Genomic DNA, 11,403 nt, shown 5'->3' with positions numbered 1-11,403 from the left:
AAATGGAAATGAATATGAAGACAAAGAGCTTATAATTATTGAAGCCAAGGACTTTACTGTGGTTTGTTTGATCTCATCTGTTCATTATTGGGTGATGTAGTAGACTTCTTTATGAGTGTTTCAGAGAACTTGACAATTACCATTTTCAAGAACTGATTGACAGATTGCTTTATTGATATTTTTTTAGTAAGATGTGTATCTGTGTCCTTTTTAATTTTAACTTGTAATTTAAATATTAATGTATTAATTTCCAGCATCATCACAGGAGGAATTGCACAGTATGTTAAAAGAACTTGAAATTGAAGTTGAAACTCTGAAAAGTTCCCTGGAGGATGAGAAAAATCATAATGAGAAACTTAATTTGGAACTGAAAATGATTCAGAAGAGTGATAGTGCAGCAGTTCATTCGGGAGTGACAGATGTTAACAGCAATGCCAGTAGTGACAGTGGCATGCTTGAATTGCAACATAAGCTGGAACTCATTCTCCGGAGCAACACAGAGTTGGTTGCTGAGAAAGAGTCTCTTCTTGACAAACTTAAGAATCAACAACAGTATGTTGGAATGTTGCAGGTATATTTTATAAAAGAAAATGAATGCCCTTGACTCCCTCCTGCAGTACAGAATTTGTTCTGAAATATGGCCATATATTACAGATTTCTTATGTGGAAACTCATTGTTCTGATTTGAGTTCTATTCATTTCTTAGTGTTGTGTAGAAACTTCATCTGTAATATTTGTAATTTGTATACATCTGTTAGTTTTGTTTGTATGCCCAAAATAGGTAAGCATTATTAATCTAATTTTTTCACATAATTCAGCGGGCTGGAGGATATGAGCAGGTAGAAAGTTGGATGTCAAATCTGGACAAGCAGCAGAGTGACTTGATGGCTGAATTGCGAGCATATCGAGAACAGCACACAAGCCTGGCAGAACTTGTGGGTTCCACAGGAGTTTTACAGGAAACATTATACAGGCAGAAACATGAATTATTGCAAAAGTTTGAGGTGGGTTAATACATAAATCAAACTTTAATGCTTTTAATTTGGATTTAAACATCTTGATCACATGTTTTACTTTTGCATATTTGTTATTTCTTAAGAAGACGGGTGCATTTTCTGTGAAGCTTTGGTAACACTTCACAAAGCATCTAGGTTAGTAGTGTAGAACAATTTGAGTCTGTATTTCATCATCTCTATCATATTTAATTCTTATAGTGCCTGCATCAGTTACATTTGTGTAAAATGTAGAATTGTATAAAAATCTGTGGTGTTCTTGAAGACTGGTCTTGATGTGACAACTACATTTAAGTCATAGTTATCTTTGTTTTTGAAATAAGGGTGTTCACCTATTCTTAAGCTAACCACAAATGAAAGGTTTTGTCAGTTCCTCCAGATGAATGTTTGGAAATGGACCACATCTATTTTGGTGTGGCCTTTTTCCCTTCATGATACATAAAAAATCTTATCATTTCTTAAGCTGTAAATAAACTTGTCATCTCACTGAGATATAGGGAAGAGGAGACAGACACCTGTTAATTCTTCTTCTTCTTCTTAGTATTATACCAAGGTCAAAAGTCTGGCTGTTGGACATGGCATGTGGGGGCAGAGCTGGTCTGGAAGTGATTAAAAGATAGGGGAAATAAACCTGTTGGGATTTTGACCCTGGCCATCCAGCCTGTAGCCAGTTACTTTAACATTTTTTGCATACTACATTGTGCTTGAATATGAATACGTTTAATTTTGAATTAGGAGATGAATGTGATCAAGATAATGTTGGAAAATGAGAGAGAAGAACTGAAGAGTGCACAGCTCAAGATACAGATGATGGAACATCAAATGCTAGAAAAAGATAACATTTTCCAGGTAAGTTGATTATTGCGTTTGTTAATTAACTGACTCTGCGGTAGTAGTATGTGAAGATTTGACACCATCCTACGTCAAGGAGTTAGGTCACTCATTGCCCATTCAAGACTTATTCATCGCACAGCCTCTTGAAAATTCTTCTTGGGTTCTTAATTCATGTAGTTTGTAATATTTTAATAGTTTTGGAAGTCTGTCTGTTTGCTTTCTGTTAGCATGCTGAATTCAGTAAGTAAATAAACAAAGTTCCAAAGACCCTTCTTAGTATGTTTCTCTATATTGCAATTTGGTATGTTATCTTAGGAGCTAACACGCCAGAAACGCTTGTTGGAGCAGGATCTTCATGAGATTGAGGACCGACTACGTGACCAAGAAGACCGACTACAGACACAGAAGTTGGCATTGGAGGCTGAGATACGTGACCGTGATTTGCGTATCCGGCACTGGCAACTGGAACTCAGGGCCAAGCAAGTGTGTAGTTCAAAATTCCATTTTTTGTTTATTTAACAATGCTGTCAGTGGCTGAGACTATATACCATCAGATGGTAGGTTGATTAATAAATTAGAAAGGATATGCAAGGAGGTGGTCATGACCTGGTTTAGGGTACTGTACTGGAAGTAGAACTGCAGAAAATATATTTCAAGATACCTAGTCTCTAGGTAAAGATTTAAACCAGGTACTTCATTAGTATTAAGCAAGAGTGCTGATGACTTAGCCTCCTTGCTCAGTAGTACTGAGCAATGTAGAGGGATATTTTTACAGCCAGAGTTCCACTGCTCTTCTTTTATCAGCTAGCATTCGGTCAGCAGAAACATGAGGTCCTCTCAAGGACCTCTGAAACTGCTGATCATTAAATTGTAAGAGTACTTTGTAATTCAGATGGGAGAACAAAGTTCTCAGGACCTTGCCTGTTTGCAGTTTTGTTGCATTAATTTATTTGTCATAGGTTGAAGTAAGCTCTGCAAGGACTCTGGAAGGCTTTGATCAGCAGTCAGACCAATCCACAGTTGAGAGTGATAACACTGGTGAACAGGAGAGGTTAGAGTTGATGCGTTCCCAACTGGAAGAGGTGCACAAGCAAGCTGTAGCTCGCCTTAAACTTTATTTGGAGGAGCAGTTTACTATACGTGAGACAGAACTGCAGAAGAATTTCATGTCAGAAGTGCATACACTTAAGCAGCAGCACACAGAACAGGTAAATGCAGCTATGTCTGTGCCATGACACATGTATACTTTGGTATTTACTAATAGGTACACAATATACAAGACTGCCATATTTATGTGATGTCAGATGCAAGGCATGCGTGTATTTTGAAACATGATTTCAGGAGAAATTAATCTTGGTTGTGCTGTACACAGATTTCAACCAGAAAAGTATGTGTTTTCCTGTGTGGTCATACTTGAGGATGAGGGTTTGAGTGGGGTATGTGTGTTAATTTACAACTTCTTAGCTGGATGTCATGGTAAATTACTGAACTCAGTTTTAGTTTTATTGTAAGAATACTTTCTTTTTGTAACCTCACTTATGAAAACCAGGGACAAAGTCATATTTACTAATACATAACTATTTAAGAGAGAAGTCTCAAGTACTCAGTTTTGAAAAATGGAATTTGAATTTGGTGAGGTATGGCACTGAATGGCATGCTGCCTATTCCACCATCACAGATGAAATAAATTATGCAATTTGGATTTTCTGTAGCTCTTAATGGAGTCAGTATTTTGTACTAATATGGGATTATAAGTAGGTTTCCCAATTAAGTTGTATTTTTTTTAGAATATCTATATTGGTCTCTTTGAGGTGTCTGTACATTATTTTACCTCATATACTATATACTGAATCTGAATTTCAGGTCTCAGGGTTAGGTGTTTCGTAGTTTTCTATGCCCTGTTCTCATGTCACTGTCTAAGAACGCAGAACTCCAGTAAATAGCGGGCCTTGTATTTGACATATGTAATATTAGAAATCTTACTGTGATAATGATTATTAATTTATATGAATTTGAGGTATTTTTATAGTTCTCCGTAATAATGACGTGTGGTTGTGTATGTAGTAGCTATAAAAAGAACTGAATTCTGAAACTGCCATTGTAACATCAGGTTCCTATGTAGTTACTGATGTATTTCTGAGGTTTCTTTAATGGATCCATTCCATTGTGTGATGCATTTTTGCTTACAAGTTGTCTCTCCATCCTTGAGAAGCAGGTTCCTATTATGATGGTCTGTCATGGCATTTGACATTGACTTTTGACCAGAGAGTTTTACACTTATTTATTTATACAAATAGAACTGATAAAGTATTGTATATGTTGTAACTAGGGTTGCCTGCATTGAGAAAAATCTGAATTACGAAAAATGTTCTGATGTTTGTAAAATGATATTTTATTTCTGTACTATTAATATTTACTTGTTATTTCTTGACTGTGACAGCAGTCTCATAGCCTGTAAAGTCATTGAGGTTTTGCAGTAAGAGTTTCCAAAAATGATGTATGAGGTGCCCATATAGTGTGAAATATTGTGGTCCAAATAACTGAAGACGAAGTGGAATGAACAATGAACTGTGTAGTATTTTCTCTGCAGCAGTAATTCTACTTGATATATAGTCCTATATTTGAGAAAAGTGTTTATTCTTTGGACATTTTCCCCATGATATTCTTACCTTAGAGTCATTCACCATTTTATGGCAAGTGTATGTGAGCAACTTTGTTTACAATTGGTTGGCAAGCAGAGAAGATACACTCTGCCATCTCCTTACAAAGTACACTTAGTATTAAAACTTTGACTTGAAGGTTAATGTCAGAAGTGATTGATCTCTTGGAGACTATTTTACATGTTTGAAACATGATTACTGTTAACTCTTTCATCTCCAGTATTTTCAGTAATACTCTGCTGGAAAATGTTGGTGTTAAAAAGTCACAATACCCAATATTTTTTACAAGGTAAAGAAAATTAGCTTTTGTAAATGTTAAGATGTTGGTTAATAGATGTACCTGACTTCACAGATGCAGTATTAATGTTAAGAAATTTGTTTTTAATCAGGCAGACATGTTTCAAATGATATTTCATATTACTTCTGATATGTTTGAGACTTATTTTAAATGCAAGTTTTCTAAAACATAGCTTGGAGTTTTAATTTAAGTTAGTCATAAGTTGTCTATGGTTTGCTGTGCTTGATCCTAGTGTTATTCTTTGAGACTTTCCAATTGTTCCTTCCATGAGCTCTGGAAATGGCATATGAGTTTAATTTCAGGAAAGGGGTTAGAATTCATAATTCCTGCTTAATTTAAAATAATTGATTATATATTATTATGCATTTATTGGTTTATATCAAAAGTGCATGCCATAGGCTTGCTTTAAGAGAGATAAAAGAAGGGGTATTTGTAAGGGTTGGAATCATGTGTAATTTTTTATTTAGAACAGTATTTATGTAGTTTAATTTACTTTTTACAGTAGTTTGATTCTGACAGTAAAGATACTCAGATTAATTTTAACTGTATGAGATGACATGGAACATAAAACCATATATTTAGTGAACGCATGCATTATTTTCGATTTGTAACTTATACATTCTGTGCTGTGTCAGAATAAGTTTATACATGGTAACTGTACATTTTTACTGTTAAGGTCAATGTTTAATGTAAAGTGTAGTCTGGGTCAGAACTGTTGCCAGCTTAAATTTTTAATTTACAGATAATCCATCTATCTTTTAAGCCTTGGCATAGGTTGGTGCTAATATTGTAGGATTTGAGGTTTTCACAGTAATGTGAATATAGATGGTGATATCTTGGTTATTGTGCTATGTTGCATTTTGGCTGTGTGCTGGAATTTCTGAGGAACATGTTCCTCCACCTTCAGGACAGAACTTAGCCCTAAAGATGGAGGCACAATGTTCCTTCAAAATGATGGCACAGCTAAAGTGCTACATGGCACAGCAACCCAGAAGTCCACCACGGCTTGGGCTAATGTTGTGTAATTCATTTTGTTTTCTGCTTTTCACAATTTGTTTAAGGCACTTTTATGGCTCAGGCTTAAAGACTGATTTTGTAAATAATTATACATATTGGGAATAAACATTTTTTTATTTAAAAATTGATTGGTTTTATGTATTTTTATAAAAGAAGCTGTGCTCTTCTGGCCCAGACTGTCAGATTGTGAGCATTCTACTGAGCCTTGTTCGGTTACCATAATTATAGATACAGAATCCTGCCTGAGGGTGATTCACATTGGTCAAGGTTTATTAGAAACCTGGCCATAGTGTATCATTTGCATGTAAGAACCATGAAGTCTAATGACTCTTCAGTTTATTACAAGATGTTAAACATTTTCTATACAGTGCATACCTCTCATCTTCCTATTTTCATTTAATGGACCACAGCTGATGCTGGACACTGAAGTACAGCTGACAATGTATGATACCTTTTAAGTGCAGACTGCAGAATACTGCAGGAAAGACATCAGGATTTGGTAACTCAATGGAATGCATGTCTCAAGGCATGTGTAATCAGTATAATTCGGCCAAATAGAACTCTGGGAATCACTCTCTGGCAGGTTTTTGTTGAACTTCCTCTGTACTTGCAGTATGTTTAGTGTATATAGATATAGTATTTAGAAATTCTCCATGAACACACAAAAATGGGAATGAGTCAGAAGAAGAAAATTAAGAAATTTTATGCATTTTACTGCTTCATCTTTTCTGTTTTTACAAAATTACTTAGTTCCCTAAACGGTTGCTGCAGCTATATATATGATCTGTTTGGTATTTGTATAGGCTGTTGGTCTTGTGGCAGTAATGTTATGATGCATAGTGCAATAGACCACAGAGTAAGTACATGACCAGTGCACAGTTACATTTCTAGACTGATAAATCGGGCAGCAAGTTAATATTTTTACACACTCTGTACCGTATTGTTTCACTTTACTTCACTGAAGAAAACTTTTTTCAGCTCTTGTAGATGCACAGTATGTGATCTGAAGTTTCATTTGAGTTAATGAATTTACTGGCATACGTTTCTAGCTTATGAGTATACAGCAGCAGCTGGATGCAAAGACAAAAGAGGTGGAGGCACTCCTGAACTCTGAACTGCACAGTCAGCTTGGCATCAGTCAAAATCTAGTCACAAGACTGGAGGCAGAAGGAATGGCTGCAATAAAGGTGATTTTATGATTGTCTATAATAAGTAATACACTGGTACTCAACTTTAATGTTCTCATTAGAATGTCTGTCAGATATTTGAAAAAACAGCTTTGTGTAGCAAATTGCAAAGTTACAGGATGTTCATAATTTTCAAGCATTTAATTTTAATCTGAAAGGTAAAAATAATATTTAAATTGTTTAAGAATAACTGTACCTGTATCGAAGTTCTGAACATTTTTCTTCGCCATTTGCTCTGGCTATGGGAGTATCACCATGCTTTCATTACATACACACACACACTTAATAAAAGTTTGAATTTGCTATGGATTCAAAAATTGTTGATGGAGTAATCTGAAATTGTGGTTAAAAATGCTGCTTCCAAATGGGAAGGAAGGCTTAATGAGAACACCATTTCAATGCTTGTGTCCTGATATGTTAAGTATTGAACCCATGAAATGTGGAATTAAGTCCATACTATTGACAAACATCCTGGTGGCATACTTTTGTTGCAGATTTTGAGGTGGAAGAAACTCCATTGTCTTCAGTGTAGAGTTTTGCAATTCTATATTGTTATTAATAGATATGGTACTTAGGAGTCTGATGAATGTTCACTTAGGAAGCTAATGGAACATACAATTGTGTTTTGAACTATACAAATTACAAAATGCTGTCAACATAATACTTTAATATTTATATGCACTTTGATTTAGCACCTTCCATTTTGTGTTTGTGTATTTGTGCTAGTCACCTGAGTGGAATTTACAGTTTTATGATGGTGCACGTTGTTGTGTATTGAACTGTTCAGATTGAAGTAATTAATGCTGTTTGAGTGGAATGTTGGAGTGCTGTGTTGAGAGCATTTATTCGTTTGTAATCCCTGACATGAATTCTTGATGCTTTAATTTATCTACTTGTGTGGAAAGTGCAGTAAGAATGTCATTGATTCTTTTAACAGGAAAAGCAAAGAAATGAACTGGATAATATGAAGAACAACTTGGATGAGCATCATACTGAAATATACAGTATGTTGAAACAGAAGTTTGATAAGTTTGCTGAACAACAGATTGCCATAGCCTTGAAAGTTATCCAGGTATGTAATATTTCTATCTTTTCTGAGACTAATATTTTATACTTTGAAGATACGTGTAAAATAATGTTTTTCATTCATTATCTTTTGAAAGCATGAACATGAGTCAGTCCACCAACAGAGAGTTTCCAACCTTATCATGAAACATACAGAAGAACTGAAAGTTTTGCAAGCAAAATTGGAAAGTCAGAGGCAGGAGGAACTCCTGCTGCTTCGCCAGGTAATGTAACTGTGATCAAGTTTCTCATATTGTTAGTTATAAAAGAATTCTCATACTCTATCTCAATGTCTTCCTTATCATGATGTAGTGTACTTAATTTTGTCTGAGCAGTATACCCTTACTGCAGTCAAGTAGATTGAGTTCATATTTTGTGGTGTTTTTGTATGTTGTATACATTTCTAATCATACACACAAGCTTCTTACCTTCCTTTGGGAATAGTTTTAGCCTGAATTAAGTAACAAATTCTTGTAATAAATGTTGTTGTTAATATGATCTGGAAGTATCCACGTGGTGGAAATATATATTATTTTCTTATTTGTTTCAGGATTTAAATAAAAAGCACAATGATGAACTGAATGAGGTAACAAAAGGGCTAAAATTAGAAATTTCATTGCTCAAACAACCACATGATGGCAAGTCGAGTCGAAGCAGTGTGCACCAGTTGAAACAAGAAATGTGCATGGAATACACATCAACTCTTAAGGTTAGATTTCTTAGGTTTTTCAAATTAAAGAACCAGACTTAAGGAAAATGTGAGTGAGTAGGGATCTGATTTAGCAGTTATGGACTACTGTTAAAAACTCAGGTCTGTATTGTTAGATTCTGATTTTGGCTTTCACAGACTTGGCCTGTTTCTTATTTCACAGATGATTGAATATATAAAGTATTTTTCTTATAGGTTAAAATCAATTTGTTAGCTGTAATGTAGGTTATGCAGAAGAAATTAGGTCATCTGTGACATGTTTCAGGGATGGGTTCAAACCTGGTACAGTGATTGTCAGGAACAACTGGAGGCTCTGAACAGGCAAATTTATGAGGTGTGGCAGCAAGAGGAGTCACAATGTCAGCAGTCAGATGCTGATGGTCCAGGAAAAATATCTGTAACTCATATTGACATTAGGAGGCTCCTTGAGGGCAAAGAACAGCTACTTGCACAGGCAGAAGGTAAATTTGGGTTTCTTATCTATTTTCTGTGTTGCTGTTGCTCTTCAAAATTTGGTTATCACTGCACTGTACAAGTGACTGTGAAAATTAGGAATAATGTGACCAAACTGCTTTGTCTCTGATACATTAATGTGTTTTTTGCTCATAAATGTTTAATGCTTGATTACTTAGTTGTTACTGTACCTGAACACACTGATGCCCAGGTAACTGGAGAACTAGTTTTGTGCCGAGTCCAGTCGACAGAGCGAAGAACACATATATTTTAATAAATTATAATTCAACTAATGATTGTTTAGAATCTGCTGTGTTGATGAAAGATGCATTTGTCCATCATTAGTGATTTATGTCAGAAATTATAAATTTTACTGCTTGCCATTTGTCAGTAACTCTTCATTTGCTGTAGACACATTTTTACTGTGTATTTATTTTTTGTTAATAGATTCTCATCTTACAGCAAAATAAAGTAACTAACTGAAGCTTTGTAGTGCCTGGAGTCAACTTAGACCTGCATTCAAATCTAATTTGTTTAAAAGACAAGAGGGTGCAGCATTTTTAAAATAAATTCTTTGTGATATTACATATCCCTCAGATTTTAGTATTTATTTATTTGCTGATAAAGATCTTTGAATGGGTCATATATTATTAAAGGTTTGTGGGTTACCCTGTTAAAATCTTGGCTAGATAGCTGACTCCTGACATGTTTTTATGATTTCCCTGTTTCTTTGTGTGGTTGTTAAGATAATAGCTTGCCTTGAAATAGACCACAGTTACTCCTACAAATAAATTGTTACCTACTATCTGTTTATGACTATGCCTCCATTTTATTTGATGCTGTGCAGTTGAAATTGCATCATTGAATAGCCTAGGAATCAGTTTGTCACTTGTATTTGCATCTTGTTTCTCTGTAAGCAGTTTTACACACAGAAGTGGCAAAGCGTCACATGGGAGCATTGCATAGTCTGCAAACTCGGTTAGATGCTGAACATTCCAAGCTTGTAGAGAAAGTTGAACACATGAAAAGAACTGTCCAAGAAGGAACAACAATAGCAAGTCTACAAGATCAGATAAGCAAATTGACTGCAGAGAAGGAAGAGCTGCAAGACAAACACAAGTAGGTCTCTAATGTGAATGAACATCTTGCATACTTTTGCAGCAGAGAAAGGAAGTAATGTTTTTTAGTATGTTTTGCTTATTTTATCTGTGGCAGCTTTAACTTTAATTTTGCTTTTGCATATTCAAAGCTTCTGTGCTGCTGTATAGCATGATTTATAACTACAGCTTCATGCATTGCTGTTTGTACATATATTTATTTTTGTAATGTTTTATGCTGGCATGAAGAACTGCCGTATTTATTCGCACAATTTTTGCCTTAGCTATCATGCTTGTACTGTGAAAGAAAAGACAGGCAATAGAAGCACTGTGAAATGCATATACACCAGTCAGCATAAAATCTCACAGTAGCAGTTACTTTTTTAAAACTGATTTTTCATATCTTGTTTTCTATATGCAACTGCTGATTAATAACATCATCCGGGCTGTCAGCTGTATCAGTTCATAAAAAAAATGATATTTCAGGATTTAAATTATAGGAAAGCAACCTGTTGTGTGTTATAGAATTAATGGTACTTTGTATTGTAATCGACAGTGAAAAGTACTATTAATATTTCAGGATTTGATGACATCATATCCTGATGATGGGGATGTAACTGGTCCCTGGAATGTCAGTTTTTAACAAATTGATTCAGCTGATAGCCCAGGAAGATTTTATTAATGTTAGTTTCTGTGAAAGCTTCAGATCAAACTGTTGCTGATTATTACTTTATAATAAATAATTTCAGAACCAGAATCTAATTTGTGTTTAAAGTCATAACAAAACAAAACTATGATTATTTACTTTTTAACCATTTCATTTTGGGTTGGCTGAAATTTCAATATTTTTATGAAAATTGTCATTACTTCAACACTTTCTGAAGGTAAAATATGTAATATGCTGTATGTAAGTCAGAATTTCCAAATAGTGTTTTGAACAGGATGGTGGCTGGGTATCAGTATTGGAGACCTAAGCATAGATTGGGGATAATATTAAAATTGATGAGGTGAACAGAATGTACAGATGTGGATTAGGTTTGACTGACTTCAGATATGGTCCAGTGACAGGC

General features: G+C 34.8%; 1 protein-coding gene across 12 annotated transcripts in view; it reads left to right on the top strand.

Moving 5' to 3' along the window:
• Window positions 1-11,403, top strand: part of LOC110828182 (uncharacterized) — a 62,130-nt gene that overhangs the window by 11,335 nt on the left and 39,392 nt on the right. For 11 of the 12 annotated variants that reach the window (XM_087359066.1, XM_087359056.1, XM_087359064.1 and 8 more), the window contains 11 exons: window positions 255-571; window positions 819-1,004; window positions 1,749-1,862; window positions 2,163-2,330; window positions 2,807-3,055; window positions 6,872-7,009; window positions 7,947-8,081; window positions 8,173-8,298; window positions 8,625-8,783; window positions 9,049-9,244; window positions 10,157-10,355. In XM_087359066.1, coding sequence (XP_087215192.1) covers window positions 255-571; window positions 819-1,004; window positions 1,749-1,862; window positions 2,163-2,330; window positions 2,807-3,055; window positions 6,872-7,009; window positions 7,947-8,081; window positions 8,173-8,298; window positions 8,625-8,783; window positions 9,049-9,244; window positions 10,157-10,355 — 1,987 coding nt within the window. The remainder of the gene's footprint in view (window positions 1-254; window positions 572-818; window positions 1,005-1,748; window positions 1,863-2,162; window positions 2,331-2,806; window positions 3,056-6,871; window positions 7,010-7,946; window positions 8,082-8,172; window positions 8,299-8,624; window positions 8,784-9,048; window positions 9,245-10,156; window positions 10,356-11,403) is intronic. The other variant, XM_087359062.1, reaches the window with a different exon arrangement.

This window comes from Zootermopsis nevadensis, unplaced genomic scaffold, assembly GCF_977971745.1.
Source record: "Zootermopsis nevadensis isolate Lab colony 2312 unplaced genomic scaffold, Znev_1.0 Znev_ptg000030l, whole genome shotgun sequence".
NCBI classification, from domain to species: domain Eukaryota; kingdom Metazoa; phylum Arthropoda; class Insecta; order Blattodea; family Termopsidae; genus Zootermopsis; species Zootermopsis nevadensis.
This window is presented reverse-complemented; position numbering and strand designations above follow the sequence as displayed.